This window comes from Pan paniscus, chromosome 19 (assembly GCF_029289425.2).
Source record: "Pan paniscus chromosome 19, NHGRI_mPanPan1-v2.0_pri, whole genome shotgun sequence".
Taxonomy (NCBI): Eukaryota; Metazoa; Chordata; class Mammalia; order Primates; family Hominidae; genus Pan; species Pan paniscus.
This window is the reverse complement of record NC_073268.2, coordinates 91,147,963-91,164,434: the sequence shown is the minus strand read 5'-3', so window position 1 is coordinate 91,164,434 and position 16,472 is coordinate 91,147,963. Positions and strand designations below refer to the sequence as shown.

Sequence of the window (16,472 nt, the reverse complement as noted above, 5' to 3'; positions counted from 1 at the left end):
AAGGGTTCAAAGAACCGCAGATGGTCAGGGGGCTGGACAGTGTGGCTCCCTGACATCCTGCCCACCCTGGACTTCTGTAGTTCTTAGATCTGGGCTGCAGCTCACAGGCAGGACACATCTGAGGGAGGGAAGGAGCTCTTTGGTCTCTCTGGAGTCCTGAGAAAGAGTAGCAGCAGCAGAGGGCAAGCAGGCCCTGACTGAGCGCCTCTCCCCATGGGGCCCTTGGAGCCTCCCTTGCCAGTCCCACTTCAGCACTTGCTAAAGCACAGGGTGGCCCCTAGCGTGGCTGTGGCGTTCTGTAGACTGCCTTTTGTCCTTGCTTTGTCCCTTCCACCAGGAGCTATAAGGCAGGGCTCAAGTTCCTAGAACCGTGGACACTTCACTGAGCACGCACTGGACACATGACTGAACCCTAGAAACAAGTGCTAACATCACCCCCATTTCCATGGGAGAAGTCAAGGCTATGAGAGACTAAGTGAGCTGCCCAAAACGCTAAAGAGATGGGAGCCTTCTGCCCCTCGGCCCTCCCATGGGAAATGGCGCCCTCTGGAAGCAGTAAGGACAACAAATCCGGCCTTGGGCAGATGCCAGGCTCAGTCTGGAGCAGGGGCAGTGGAAGTGCTGTGGTCAGACTCTTCTGCTCAGACACACCCGCGGCATGTCTCCCGAGCTGACAGGGGAGCGGCCTTCCTGTGCACACTGGACTGCGGGTGGGGTGATGGGATTTCTCTCCATGTAAAGTGTGATAAGATGAAGCCTGAGTCACTGCCTGGCAGCTGAGTCATCACCACACCCAGGTGCGCCTGGGCAGGGCACTGCCACCCAGACTGCGGAAAACCAGAGGGTGGGGGCAGGAGGAGGCCTCAGGAGAGCCACCCTCTCCCTCCCTCCCCACACAGAGGCCTAGGAGTCTCCAAGGATGGACCGGGTGCCTGCCAGAGCTCACCAGCTGCTTGGACCCTCTCCGCAGTGGCAGGGAACTCCTGAAGCTCCTCTGCCTGGCGGGTAGTGTCCCTTAGAGATGAAGAAGGGGGTGAGGGCCAGAAAAGAAAAGGGCACAGAGTTTCAGGGCAGGAAGTCTGAGCTGGAGCAGAAAGATGAGCCAAGATGGCGCCAGAGGACCCACAAGAGGCCACAGCAACAGCTGCTTTGAGCTTCTCCCTGGGTCTACCTGTGTGAACCTGCCCTGAAGAACTGAGAAGGGCCATGGAAAAAGAGCAACGTGGAAACTGGGAGCTTCCTAGAATGCTTGGTAATAGCCAGATGGCTAAATTATGGTACATGCATATGATGAAACAGTATACAGTACTTTTTTTTTTTAGTATGAGCCTCGCTCTTGTCGCCCACACTGGTGTGCAGTGGCACGATCTCAGCTCACTGCAACCTCCGCCTCCCGGGTTCAAGCGATTTTCCTGCCTCAGCCTCCCAAGTAGCTGGGATTACAGGCATGCACCACCACGCCCAGCTAATTTTGTATTTTTAGTAGAGACGGGGGTTTCACCATGTTGGCCAGGCTAATCTCGAACTCCTGACCTCGTGCCTTGGCCTCCCAAAGTACTGGGATGACAGGCGTGAGCCACTGTGTCTGGCAATATTTACAGTTCTTAAAAATAATGTCTTCAGGCTGGGCGCGGCGGATCACAAAATTAGGAGATCAAGACCGTCCTGGCTAACACGGTGAAACTCCCTCTCTACTAAAAATACAAAAAATTAGCCAGGCACGGTGGTGAGCGCCTGTAGTCCCAGCTACTCGGGAGGCTGAGGCAGGAGAATGGCCTGAACCCGGGAGGTGGAGCTTGCAGTGAGCAGAGATCGCACTGCTGCACTCTAGCCTGGGCGACAGAGCGAAACTCGGTCTCAAAAAAAAAAAAAAGTCTTCAAAGGCCAGGTGTGGTGGCTCATGCCTGTCATCCCAGCACTTTGGGAGGCCGAGGCGGGTGGATCACAAGGTCAGGAGTTCAAGATCAGCCTAGCCAACATAGTGAAACCCCGTCTCTACTAAGTTAAAAAAAAAAAAAAAAAAATTAGCTGGGCCTGATGGTGTGTCCCTGTAGTCCCAGCTACTTGGGAGGCTGAGGCAAGAGAATTGCTTGAACTCGGGAGGTGGAGGTTGCAGTGAGCTGAGATTGTGCCACTGCAATCCAGCTTGGGCGACAGAGTGAGACTTCACTTCAAAAAAAAAAAAAAAAAGTGTCCAAAGAATAATTCATGTTAGAAAATGCCTGTAATTTAAGATGAAGGAGGGAAGAAGGACACCAGATTGTACATACAATAAGATAGGCCCGCTAAGACGCCACCTCCTCTAAGAGCTTTCTGTGAGCACCTAACCTGCCCCCCCACCACGCCCCCCTCATCAGGCTTTGCTTCTTTCCTTCACACTTACTGACATTACAGTAGTTATTTGTCAAAATGTTTATTGGCTGTTGCTCCACTAAACTATAAACTCCGTGAGAATGGGGACTCTACCTTGTCTCATTCTCTATCAGCAGCCTCGCATTAGCAGGTGTTTAATAAATAGGAAAACGTTATCTCTACAGATATTCTTTTAAACATTAAAAAAGCCAGGGCCAGGCGCAGTGGCTCACTCCTGTAATCCCAGCACTTTGGGTGGTGAGGCAGGAGGATCACCTGAGGTCAGGAGTTCGAGACTAGCCTGGCCAACATGGTGAAACCCCGTCTCTACTAAAAATACAAAAAATTAGCTGGGCGTGGTGGCACACGCCCGTAGTCCCAGCTACTCGAGAAGCTGAGGCAGGAGAATCGCTTGAACCCAGGAGGCGGAGGTTGCGGTGAGCCGAGATTACTCCACTGCACTCCAGCCTGGGCAACAAGAGTGAAACCCCGTCAAAAATAATAATAATAATAATAATAATAATTTTAAAATATATTATTCTTTTTTGTTTTTGTTTTGAGACGGAGTTTTGCTCTGTCGCCCAGGCTGGAGTGCAGTGGCGCAATCTCGGCTCACTGCATCCTCCACCTCCGGGGTTCTCTGCCTCAGCCTCCCGAGTAGCTGGGATTACAGGCGCCCGTCAACATGCCCGACTAATTTCCTTTTATATTTTTAGTAGAGATGGGGTTTCACCATCTTGGCCTGGCTTATCTTGAACTCCTGACCCTGTGATCCACCTGCCTCGCCCTCCCAAAGTGCTGGGATTACGTGAGCCACCACACCCGGCCAGATGTTATTCTTTTTTAAAAGCTGAATTTCACTGAGATAGGAGAATAACTCATCAAATGACACCATTAACACAGTAAAAAGGCAAAAGGAGAAAACATTCACTGACTATCCATCTGACAGAACCCTGGTATCCAGAACACATCAAGAACTCCTGCATATCAATAAAAGATGAACAACCCAATTTTGAAAATGAGCAAAAAGACTTAAACAAAGTCTTCTTTGCAAAAGGGCCAAAACATATGGAACTGTGCTCATTACGTATCAGAGAAGTAAAAATTATAACCACAAGAACATGCCACTACACACTCAACATAATAGCAAAAATAAAAAACACTGCTGCTGCGTGCAGTGGCTCACACCTGTAATCCCGGCACTTTGGGAGGCCGAGGAGGGTGGATCACTTGAGGTCAGGAGTTCCAGACCAGCCTGGCCAACATGGCGAAAACCTGTCTCTACTAAAAATACAAAAATTAGCTAGGCATGGTGGCGTACACATGCAACCTCAGCTATTCCAGAGGCTGAGGTGGGAGAATTGCTTGAACCCAGGAGGCGGAGGTTGCAGCGAGATGAGATCGTGCCAACTGTGCTCCAGCGTAGGCGACAGAGTGAGACTCCATCTCAAAAACAAAAAAAAAAATGGCCAATACTAAGTGTTGGCAAGGAAGTGGAGCATATAGCATAACCTGGTGTAACTACGTGGAAAGTGATTTGGCAGCTTCTCATGACGTTAAACGCACATCTACCCTAGGACTGAGCAACTCCACTCCTAGGTGAGAGAAATGAGTACATATTTGTATGAACATGATCCTAACAGCTTCATTCATAAAGCTTCTAAACTAGAAACAACTCAATTCTCCGTCTACAGGCAGATGTATAAACAAATTGTGGTACATCCAAAGGAATGGATGATATTGCAATAATTTGGATGAATCTGAAAAACATAATGTTGAGTGAAAGAAATCAGATACGAGAGTAGATCCTGCATGGTTCTGTTTGTATGAAGTTCAAGAACAGGCAAAACAAATCCACAGGATAGAGGTGAGAATAGTGGTTGCCTTGGAGTGGGAGATACTGACCCAGCGTGGGTGTGAAGGGAGTTTCTACGTCTTGGTTTAGGAGCTGCTTACATGGATGTACACACAGCTCAATGAATTTCAAAATTCACCAAACTGGCACTTAAGATATGTGCATTTTATTCTGTTGATCATACTGCAATCTTTTTTTTTTTTTGAGACCGAGTCTCGCTCTGTCGCCCAGGCTGGAGTGCAGTGGTGTGATATCGGCTCACTGTAATCTCCGCCTCCCAGGTTCAAATGATTCTCCTGCCTCAGCCTCCCGAGTAGCTGGGACTACAGGTGCCCGCCACCACGCCCAGCTAATTTTTTGTATTTTTAGTAGAGATGGGGTTTCACCGTATTAGCCAGGATGGTCTTGATCTCCTGACCTCGTGATCCGCCTGCCTCGGCCTCCCAAAGTGCTGGGATTACAGGCCTGAGCCACCGTGCCCAGCCACCATACTGCAGTCTTAAAAATTGTTATAAAACAGAAAGGAGAACAAGTTCCGACTTCCTGATGAACATGCTCTGCACAAGACAGAGAAAACAAGCAGCAAGGGCAGGGCCTTCCAGACATCAGGACACACAGGAACTCTACACGAGAACCCTGGGGGAGGCAAAAGAGGAAACCCCACATGAAAGCAAGATGAGAAAGCCGGAGACTCAGGGAGGTCAGGTGGGTGACCTCAGCTCACACGCCATGTTGGGCACTGGTGCAGGGAGGGACAACCTGGACCATGAAGGGAAGGTTGAAGGATGGTCCCAGGGATTAAATGAGGTGATGCTGGCCGGGCGTGGGGGCTCATGCCTGTAATCCCAGCACTTTGGGAGGCCGAGGGTGGATCACCTGAGGTCAGGAGTTCAAGATCACCCTGGCCAACATGGCAAAACTCCATCTCTACTAAAAATACAAAAATTAGCTGGGCATGGTGGCACTCACCTGTAGTCCCAGCTACTTGGGAGGCTGAGGCAGGAGAATGGCTTGAACTTGGGAGGCGGAGGTTGCAATGAGCCCAGATCATGCCACTGCACTCCAGCCTGGTCAACAGGGCGAGACTCCATCTCAAAAACAAAACAAAACGAGGTGATGCTTCTGACAAGTGCTTAGCTGGCACCTGGCACCTGGTGGCTGGGCAGGCCCTCGGCAAGGGCAGCTCAAAATACAGCTACATCTGGGGACTCGCCCATGCTGAGCTGAAGCAGCCCAGGGTCAAAGTCTTCACAGCAGGCTGGGCGTGGTGGCTCACGCCTGTAATCCTAGCACTTTGAGAGGCCGAGGCGGGCGGATCACAAGGTCAGGAGATCGAGACCATCCTGGCTAACACGGTGAAACTCTGTCTCTACTAAAAAAAAAAAAATACAAAAAAAATTAGCTGGGCGTGGTGGCGGGCACCTGCAGTCCCAGCTGCTGGGGAGGCTGAGGCAGGAGAATGGCGTGAACCTGGGAGGCGGAGCTTGCAGTGAGCCAAGATCACGCCACTGCACCCCAGCCTGGGTGACATAGTGAGACTCCGTCTCAAAAAAAAAAAAAAAAAAAAAACTGTATCACAGGGTATTTTCAGAAGTCTCACCTCCATTCTGGTCCCTTCTACCTTGTTCCCTGCCTCGTACTAACCCATTTCCTTATTACACTTTTGTGTCTTGCCAGCGTGAGTGCATACACAGAGGTGTGTTCATCTCCACCCTGCCTTCTCACACAAAGGGTAGCTTACTCTATGTACTGTCTGTCCTTCAGACTTGAAATTGAAAGAGCCATTTTCAAGACACTAAAGGAAAACCCAAGAACAAATAATCCCCTGTGAATATACATATACATATATATATATATATATATATATTTTTTTTTTTTTTTGGAGACGAAGTCTCACTCTTGTCCCACCAGGCTGGAGTGTGATGGTGTGATCATGGTTCACTGCAACCTCTGCCTCCCGGGTTCAAGCGATTCTCCTGCCACAGCCCCCCAAGTAGCTGAGATTACAGACGCCTGCCACCATGCCCGGCTAATTTTTTGTTATTTTTAGTAGAGACGAGTTTTCACCATCTTGGCCAGGCTGATCTAGAGCTCCTGACCTCAAGTGATCCACCTGCCTCGGCCTCCCAAAGTGCTGGGATTACAGGCATGAGCCACCCTGCCTGGCCTCTTCCTTTGTTCTTTGTCTCTACCGCACCTTGCTGTCTCTGCCACATCCCTGAGTGAGTTCTGGTGGGAAGTAATTTCTGCTGCGACTGGTAGTGCCCACAGTCCAGGGCCACAGTGTACCAGTGTCATAGAGGAACTGCCACTGGGGCTGGGTGCGGTGGCTCATGCCTGTAATCCTAGCACTTTGGGAGGCTGGGGTCAGAGGATCACTTGAGCCCAGGAGTTTGAGGCCAGAACAAGGGACTAGAGTCTGAGCCTGGTGCCAGCTGGGTTCCTGGGGCACAGAATTTGGATCCTGGATGAACTGGCGAAGTCCTGGCTCCAGTTATCACTAACAGCGGGAGCCCCAGGCAGTGGACTTGCCCTCACTTGGTGGTGGGGGTTCCTGATATGTAAAAAGGGGTTAGAACCATCTGCCTTGCCGTTCATGACCGATTCAGAGGCCTTGTGGACAGGGCTGGTTCAGGTGGGCGTGTGGCGAGCACATGGTGTGCACTGGGCGGGCATCCAGGAGAGGCAGCTTTTATCCCAACAGCACCCAAACAGGAGCCCTGGACCCTGGGCAGAAAAGGCAGCCAGAAGCACAGGAAAGGATCAATAAACTAGTTCTACAATTGCTCTAAATGGGCAAATCCACAAGAAGCCACAAAAGAGGCCAGAGACTTGAAAACCCGTGCGTGTTCTCCGCGGTTGCTGTAGCCGGATCCTTCCTCATGGCTGTGGCGGTGCCGACGGCGGGCAACTGAGAGGAAGCCACAGGAGAAAGAGATCGCCACACAGAGACGACGGTGAGTGAGGCCAGGCCCCTGTTGGCGAGTGGTTGCTGCCACTGTAGTTCCACTGCCACCGCTGATGGGAACACTTGAGGCCAGACTGAAGCCCTGGCTGACATGGAGAGAGAGCAGGGGCTTCTCTAGGGGCCTGCAGGCCCCCAAGCATGGAAATAAAGGAAAATCTTGAGTCCCTTCATGAAATTCCAGGCACCTAGCTAGCCCTGAGAAGCAAATGAGCAACTTGATAAGCAAGAAGGTAATAGTTAGCTTAAAACAATAGCCAAGGAAGTCAGAATCAGGGGATGTCTGGTTTCCCCATAGAAACTAAAGGTAACCTTTTTTTTTTTTTTTTTTTTTTTTGAGACAGTCTTGCTTTGTCGCCCATGCTGGAGTGCAGTGGCATGATCTTGGCTCACTGTAACCTCTGCCTGCCTCCTGGGTTCAAGCAATTCTCCTGCCTCAGCTTCCAGAGTAGCTGGGATTACAGGCTCCTGCCACCACACCCAGCTAGATTTTGTATTTTTAGTAGAGACGGGGTTTCACGATGTTGGCCAGGCTGGTCTTGAACTCCTGAGCTCAAGTGATCCACCCGCCTCAGCCTCCCAAAGTGCTGGGATTACAGGTGTGAGCCACCACGCCCGGCCTAAAGATAACATCTTAATATCTGTCCTTGAGTTGCTTTTCAGAAATCTGGACCCTCAACAAACAGTTCCCCTGGCACTGAGACCTCAGATAAGGGGAACTGAAAACTACACTCTGACCACTCTTTAGACTTCCTGAGGGGCCTGGAGGACATGCCCACAGGTTATAGCTAACATTCTTTTTTGCTGATGCCAAATTTGTAGACAAAGCTTCACCTCCTTAACCACTCACAAATCAGAAAATCTTTGAAGCCACCTATGATCTGTGCCCCATTCCCTTGGAGACATCCTGCCTTCTTAGGCCAAACCAATATATAGCCTCCCGGTGTTGATTTAAAACTTTGTCTGTAACCTCTGCCTCCTGCCTTTGAACACCCTTACCCATAAGCCATCTGGGAATTTGGGTCTTAAGCATGAGCTGCCGGATTCTTCTTGCTTGTCGCCCCACAATAAAGGCCTCACTTTTGGCTGGGCACAGTGGCTCACGCCTGTAATCCCAGCACTTTGGGAGGCCGAGGCGGGCGGATCACCTGAGGTGAGGAGTTCGAGATCAGCCTGGCCAACATGTCAAAACCCCATCTCTACTAAACATACAAAAATTAGCTGGGTGTGGTGGTGGGTGCTTGTAATCCCAGCTACTCAGGAGGCTGAGGCAGGAGAATTGCTTGAACCAGGTAGGCGGAAGTTGCAGTGAGACGAGATTGCACCATTGCACTCCAACCTGGGCAACGGAGTGAGACTCTGTCTCAAAAAAAACAAAAACAAAAACAAAAACAAAAACAAAGCCTCACTTTCTCACTGCAATTCTTGTCAGTAATTGGCTTTAGTGTGCAGGGTGAGCGAATCCATTTGTTTGGATAGCATCCAGCTTCCAGCCCTCAGAGAGGAGGCAGAAGTGCTGGGCCAAAAAGCAGACCTCACTCAGAGCTGCCACAGCAAAGCCAGCATGGAAGGGTACCTGTGAGTGTGGTGGCTGCAGGGACAGACGGAAGGAAGCCTGCATTCTCATCCTGGCCTGCGACAGCCAGACGAGGGGCAGCTGTCTGCACCGCAGCTTCCTTATTGATAAAATGAGCAATTTGGAGTAAACTCCTTTCTCGCTTTCGCTCCACAATCCTAGGAATTGGAACTCCTCTAAGGGCAGGAAAAGGGCCAAGGGACTAGCTTGTAGACTCTGACTGCTTTGGGTTTAAGTCTCAGGTCTGCTACTCTTTATTTATTTATTTTGAGACGGAGTTTCACTCTTGTTGCCCAGGCTGGAGTGCAATGGCGTGATCTTGGCTCACCTCAACCTCCACCTCCTGGGTTCAAGCGATTCTCCTGCCTCAGCCTCCTGAGTAGCTGGGATTACAGGCACGTGCCACCGCACCCAGCTAATTGTATTTTTAGTAGAGATGGGGTTTCTCCATGTTGGTCAGGCTGGTCTCGAACTCCCGACCTCCGGTGATCTGACCACTTCGGCCTCCCAAAGTGCTGGGATTACAAGCGTCAGCCACCATGCCTGGCCTAGGTCTGGTACTCTTTAAACCTTTGGCCAGCCCACGGAACCTCCCTAAGCCTCAGAGTCCTGATTGGAAAGAAGGCAGTGTAAGCACATCTACTTTAGTACTATGTCCAATGCACAAGATGCAAGCGCCTGGCATGCAGTGGGTGCTCCCCAAGTGTGAGCTAATGCCATCCGTGATGGGGGCACAACAGCACCGGGCCTGCAGCCAGGCTCTCCCCACCTGACATTGCCTGGGCACCCTCTGGGAGGCTGAGGATCGGTGTTCCTGTCATTCCGTGATGTTTTTCCAGAAGGTAAGAATTCCTGGAGTAGATGAGTGATTCCTTTGATAGGACGTTATCCCATCCCGCACCTCACCTCTCTGGGACAAGGGGCGACAGCTCACCCTCAAAGGGTTTTGGCTATTTGTCTTTGGATGGCAACCAAGGGAATCCTATCTATGGCTGCAGACACTAACCCTAAAAGAGCACTGTGGTGTTTCATTTAATTCCCTCAACTGATGTGAAGCAGCTACTGGCACTGTCCCCATCTGACAGATGGAGGAGAGAGAGCCCACACCCAGATGCCTGCCTGACCCCAAGGCCCAGCTCTCATCCAACTCACTGTGCTGCCTGCCAACAAGCATATACTTGTTTTGTTTGTTTTTGTAGGGACAGGGTTTTGCTATGTTGCCCAGGCTGCTCTTGACCTCCTGGGGGCTCAAGCGATCCTCTTGCTTCAGCCTCCCAGAATGCTGGGATTACAGGTATGAACCACCCTGCTCAACCAAGCAGACAATGGTTTTGGTTCCTTTTTTTTTTTTTTGGAGACAGAGTCTCGCTCTGTCACCCAGGCTGGAGTGCAGTGGCGTGATCTTGGCTCACTGCAACCTCTGTCTCCTGGTTCAAGCAACTCTTCTGCCTCAGTCTCCGAGTAGCTGGGACTACAGGTGTGCGCCACCACACCCAACTAATTTTTGTATTTTTAGTAGAGACGGGGTTTTGCCATGTTGGCCAGGCTGGTCTCGAACTCCTGACCTCAAGTGATCCACCCCCCCTCGGCCTCCCAAATGGGATTACAGGTGTGAGCCACCACACCCAGCTTGGTTTTGGTTCTGCGAGCCACAGCCATGGGCAATCTGACCCAGCTCTCCACTCTGCCAGTCCTTCCAGAACCAACCCTGCTCAGGGGTGTTGCACCAAGTCATGGCCAGGACTCCACACCTATTAAGTGAAGATCTCCTGCCTTTTCTTCCCCTTCTTTCCTCCTCCCTAGGCCAAAAGGCCTAAGCACTCAAACCATGCAGACAGAAGTAAGGCTGGCTCTGGCTCAGGGAGATCACAATCTCAGGGCTGCCACATCGGATAAAAGACTCAAAGCTCCAAAGCGCAGCACAGAGCCTTCTCCAGAAACAGCAGAGTTAAGTGCCTGTCGGGGATCCCCAAGCAGAGACACTAAGAGAAAGGGAAACGACGGCAGTAAGAAAATACGCGGGGGCTCTCCTTCTCAGTCATGCATAATAAATACAAGAGAAATTTCGAGAAATTTCATTTGCAGAGGGTCCCACGAAGGGATTCGACGCTGAGAAAGCTACTGTGCTTGGGGCGGGGGGTCTTGCTGTGGCAGAAGAAGGAAGAGAAAAAAAGGAGGAAAAAAAATGGTTGGGAAAAGTAAAGCTGGTGATAATGATCCTAACAATTCTAAAATACCTGCACAGAGACACAGATGCACAGACACACTTCTGCTCCCACAACTGCCTGCGAGGCAGGCAAGGCAGGAGAGGAAACCACGCTCGGAGAAGGGACGGGACTCAGCTTCTAGGAATCAGCTGAGAAGTGGAGACGCTGGGACCGCGGACTCCAGGACCCGGGCTCAGTCACCCACGCCGGGAAGCTGCCCAGGATGGCAAGAACCCAGCCCAGGCCCACGCCGCCCCCATAGCTCAGTGGACCCGGACCTCAGGGTGCCCCTGTCCTGGGAAAGTTGCTTCCTGACCCTGAGGAAACGCCAGCAGGAAAGACTCCACTTGGTAAACACTTTTGGTGGGGACTGCTCTGTGACTTCCGCCGATTTTTCTCCAGGGTCAGCAGCTTGATTTGGAGGAGCTCTATCGCCCCCTGGTGGAGATTTAGCCACATGCTTCTGCAGGGGCCACCGTCACCATTCAGACTGCAGCAGCCGTGGGGGGCAGAGGCACGAAAAGGGACGGGACGGAGGACGTTTTAGACACCAACTTTTTAGAATATTTGTTTGGCATAATAATCTTCTAGAGGAGCTGGCATCACTCGGGGACCTGGGCAACTAGGGCTCCTGCCCTGGCTTGGCTTTAGCAGGCCCCACTCTGGTCCTCTGTGGGGCAGTAAGTCCAGGGAGCTCACCCAAAGCCCACAGCCGTCCTTCCCCTGCACCTGGAGCTCCAGGCCCTAAACCTGCTCCCACGGCCGCATGGGCCTCTCTCTTGGATCCTGACTCCCAGGAGTGAATGCCACTGTTGGTGTGTGCACTTCCAAACCCAGGGAGTGGCCAAGGGGCAGCTGTCTGTGGGGGTGTGAATGTGTACACACATGTGCTGGAGCCCCCTCATGGAGAGAAGACCCTCATTTGTAGTCTGGCCCCAGGAATCTCCTCTCCTCTTTAGAGGAGACCTGGATGGTGTTTGAAAAATTTGAATCACACTTATCATAATGTATTTCTGCCGGGCGCGGTGGCTCACGCCTGTAATCCCAGCACTTTGGGAGGCCGAGGCAGGCGGATCACGAGGTCAGGAGACTGAGCCCATCCTGGCTAACACGGTGAAACCCGGTCTCTACTAAAAGTACAAAAAATTAGCCGGGCCTGGTGGGGGGGCGCCTGTAATCCCAGCTACTTGGGAGGCTGAGGCAGGAGAATGGCGTGAACCCGGGAGGCGGAGCTTGCAGTGAGCCGAGATCGCGCCACTGCACTCCAGCCTGGGCGACAGAGCAAGACTCCATCTCAAAAAAAAATAAATAAATAAAAAGTATTTTTAAAAATGTGTTAGTTGGGCCAGGTGTGGTGGCTCACGATTGTAACCCCAGCACTTTGGGAGGCTGAGGCGGGCGGATCACCTGAGGTCAGGAGTTTGAGACCAGCCTGGCCAACATGGTGAAACCTCGTCTCTACTAAAAACACAAAAATTAGCCGGGCGTGGTGGCAGGCGCCTATAATCCCATACCCGGGAGGCTGAAGCAGGAGAACTGTCTGAACCCAGGAGGCAGAGGTTGCAGTGAGCTGAGACTGCACCACCGCATTCCAGCCTGGGCGACAGAGCAAGACTCCATCTCAAAAAATAAAATAAAATGAAATAAAATAAAATAAAATAAAATAAAAAATGTGTTATTTGATCCTATCAAGACATTCAACCCAATTTCTGGATTATAGGAAATAAAGGGGATAAAGAAACCACAAAGAGGCAATGAGACAAACCGGAAGGGGGAACATTTGCATTCCTGGTTGGGGCCTTCAAGTATCAGTGTTATGAAATGAGGGTCTGTTTAGGGTTACAAGGGATTTATTTCTTGGGGCCAGGAGTTCAAGACCAGTCTGGGCAACACAGTGAGATCCTGTCACAACAAAAAATTAAAAAAAAAAAAAAATTAGCTGGGCATGGTGGTGCACACCTGTAGTCACAGCTACTCGGGAGGCTAAGGCAGGAAGACTGCTTGAGCCCAGGAGTTCAAGTTTATGGTGAGCTATGATCACACCACTGCACTCCAGCTTAAGTGACAGAGTGAGACCCTATCTCAAAAAAAAAAAAAAAAAAAGAAGAAAAGAAAAAGAGAATAAAAAGAGAGATTTAAGATAATTTATGTAGTGACTTCCTTCCAATGGGTATAATACGTAAAGAGGGGAAAGAAAGAGTAATTTTACAGTGGAGAAGCCTGACAAGACTTCAGCCAGGTGACTACGCGCGTGTTGGCCAGGCTGCAGTGCAGTGGCCATTCACAGGTGCAATCGTGCAATCACACACACTACAGCCTCAAATTCCTGGGCTCAAGCGATCCTCCTGAGTATCTGGGACTACAGGTGGGCACTGTGCATTGCTTGAAAAAGGAATTTTTGTTTGTTCTCAAAATTTTGTTTGCTTCAAACTATTTCCCACGGCCTAGATCTAAGCTCCTGCAAGCTCTGGTGCCACTGAACTCTCTAAATTCTTTTTGTGCCATTCTCCACTTCACTGCAACGATCCTCCCACATCAGCCTTCCGTCTGGCTCCTTCCTGTTTTAAGGCCTTTGCCCATGCTGTGTCCCGGCTAAAATGCCTTTCTCATGATGGCCAAAACTGAAGTAACCCCCACCTTCCACTGCTGTCTCTCATCACCCCATTTACTTCCTTCTGAGCATCATCTTTTTTGTTTGCTAACCACCTGTCCCCCCTAATAGAATGTAAGCTCCTGAGGGGCAAAGACCTTTCCCTAAGCTGTTCACCATACTCCAGCATTTAGAGCAGTAGCTTACATATACGGCACATGCGCAATAAATATCTACCCAGTGAATAACTCAATAGGTCTTAAGATCATAACAACGACAAAAGCCATAAGTTACAGACTGCAAGCCATCTCTGCTTCTCTTGATATGAAAACACTAAATATGAGTTATTTTTGTTTTTGAGACAGATTCTCGTTTTGTCACCCAGGCTGGAGTACAGTGGCCCAATCCCAGCTCACTGCAGCCTTGACCTCCCAGGCTTAAGCAATCCTCCCACCTCAGCCTCCTGAGTAGCTGGGACACCACGCCAGACTAATTTTTTTTTTTTTTTTTTTTTTTTAAAGCAGAGATGGGGTTTTGTCATGTTGCCCAGGCTGGTCTTGAACTCCGGAACTCAAGTGATCTCCCTGCTTCGGCCTCCCAAAGTGCTGAGATTAAAGGTGTGAGCCACCTCACCGGCCTGAAATTGCTTTTTTTTTTGAGACAGAGTCTCGCTGTTGCCCAGGCTGGGGTGCGGTGGTGCCATCTTGGCTCACTACAACCTCTGCCTACCGGGTTCAAGCGATTCTCCTGCCTCAGCCTCCCAAGTAGCTGGGATTACAGGCGCCCACCACCATGCCCGGCTAATTTTTGTATTTTTAGTTAGAGATGGGGTTTCACCATGTTGGCCAGGCTGATCTTGAACTCCTGACCTCAGGTGATCCGCCCACCTCAGCCTCCCAAAGTGCTGGTGCTGGTATTAACAGGTGTGTGCCACCGCGCCCGGCTACAAAACTGCTCTTTTTAAAACATATTTTTTTGAGACATGGTCTCACTCTGTCGCCCAGGCTGGAGTGCAGTAGCACAATCTCAGCTCACTTCGGCCTCTGCCTCCCAGACTCAAGCAATACCTCCTGCTTCAGCCTCCAGAGTAGCTGGGCCTACAGGTGCACACCACTGTGTGCGGCTTTTTTTTTTTTTTTGAGACGGGGTCTCACTCTTGTCCCCGAGGCTGTGGTGCAGTGGCACGATCTCAGCTCACTGCAACATTCGCCTCCTGGGTTCAAGCTTCTCCTGCCTCAGGCTCGCTAGTAGCTGGGATTACAGGCACTCGCCACCACGTCTAGCTAATTTTTGTACGAGACGGGGTTTCGCCATGTGGGCCAGGCTGGTCTCGAACTCTTGACCTCAGGTGATCCGCCCGCCTTAGTTTCCCAAACTGCTGGGATTACAGGTGTGAGCCACCACGCCCGGCCCCAAGGACTCACTTCTAATTCACTTATCTCACGCTGGCCCATTTAGGCATCTAGGGAACGGGCCCCGCCCTTACCAATAGCAAACTCCACCAGGGTCTCATTCTCCTCCGACAGCGAATCGAGAAATAAATCCAGGACCTGCAGCTGCCGCAGATACTCGTAGTTGCTGGGGTCATAAGCGAAGTTGGCGAGGTTGGCGAGGACTTGCTCCTTGGCGTCTGCAACGGGAAAGCGGCACTGAAGCCAGGTCCGGGCGGCGGTCACAGCGGACCCTGCCACCTGATCCCACCGTGGCTCTCACCTTGGCTTTGGGTCTCCTGGAATTCCGTGACCAGCGCCTGCAGGTATCCCAGCCGCCCGACGTGGGGGTCCACCTTCGGCTTCTGGGCCATGGCCGCGGTGACGGAGGACCCCCAGGGACGGGCGGGAGGGTGGGAAAGGTGCAGGGGGAAAGCCGAGCGAGACCCTCATCCGCTCTCCACCTGTCTGGAGAGGGAAGAGGGGGTCGGCAAATGGGTTTCTTTCCTGGGTTCAGATTCTGCAGTAATTTGCAGCTGGAAATGGGATATGGGAGATGGGACGGGGTCTCAGAATCCTGTAGGAGTTGCGTTTGAAAATCGAAATTGGGGCGCGGGAGGGAACCGTCTACGGGTTGGGGCTCGCGGAGGGGCACTGGCGCACCGTCCCCGGCTCGGTTCCGGGCTCCCGGCGGAAGCCGCGCTGTCCCTATCCCCGAAGGGGCGGGACGAGGCAGGCGAGGGGCGGGGCCGTCGCCGAACTCCTTGGCGCGCGTGCGCGGCGCGCTTCTGGTTTTCTGGATACCGAAGCTCTTTAGCCTGTGCTGGAACCAGCGGCGAGCCGCTTCGCTGAGGCAGGTGCAGGCGTGGGTGGGTGTACTGCGAGGAGCAGCCTGGCCTCCCGTATCCCATGTCCAGATGCAAATTACTGCAAAATCTGAACGCAAGAAAGAAACCCACTTGCCGCCCCCGCCAACAGATGGGCGGGTGAGGGCCTCGCTCGGCTTTCCCGCCCCACCTTTCCCACTCTCCCGCCGGTCCCCCGGGGTCCTCCCGCCGTCCCGACATGGCCCAGAAGCCGAAAATGAGACACCCATGTCGGGTGGCTGGAATTCCGCGAGGAGCAACTCAGGAGCGCAGCAGAGTCTGGCAGCACCCATGTTGGAGGACGTCGAGGCAGAAGCACCTCCAGGGTCCCCACGGCTGGCGGGGGCGCGGCCCATCCTCCTTGACCAGGACGCCCCTTTGGAGCGCGGGCGTCAGCTCCTTACGCCCCCCATCAGTCCTTTGCCCCTTTTGCAAAAAGCCTAGCGACCCCGACCCGCCCTCCATCCCAGCCCCGAGGTGGGTCCGCCACCTCTGGACAGAAATCAAAGGGTACTGGGTCATGTCCTGGTGCTTTTTGTCAGCCGGGTGGATGGCGCGCGCCCGGGGCAGCACGGGGGAGCCCGAGGAGGAGCCTTGATTGTGGCGCTTTCGGGGCTTTCTGGATGCTGAA

The 16,472-nt window shown here is 52.0% G+C and overlaps 2 protein-coding genes across 5 annotated transcripts in view; both read right to left on the bottom strand.

Annotated features, from left to right (window-relative positions):
- The window catches only part of ARMC7 (armadillo repeat containing 7), a 20,764-nt gene extending 5,062 nt beyond the window's left edge, over window positions 1-15,702 (bottom strand). Inside the window, exons 1-2 of one of the 2 annotated variants that reach the window (XM_003813311.5) lie at window positions 15,259-15,702; window positions 15,032-15,175 (exon numbers count right to left, since the gene is read on the bottom strand). In XM_003813311.5, coding sequence (XP_003813359.1) covers window positions 15,032-15,175; window positions 15,259-15,349 — 235 coding nt within the window. In that variant the 5' untranslated portion in view covers window positions 15,350-15,702. The remainder of the gene's footprint in view (window positions 1-15,031; window positions 15,176-15,258) is intronic. The other variant, XM_014342224.4, reaches the window with a different exon arrangement.
- SLC16A5 (solute carrier family 16 member 5) overlaps window positions 15,545-16,472 on the bottom strand; it is a 22,236-nt gene continuing 21,308 nt past the window's right edge. For all 3 annotated transcript variants that reach the window (XM_055101477.2, XM_055101479.2, XM_055101478.2), the window contains one exon: window positions 15,545-15,911. In XM_055101477.2, coding sequence (XP_054957452.1) covers window positions 15,545-15,911 — 367 coding nt within the window. The remainder of the gene's footprint in view (window positions 15,912-16,472) is intronic.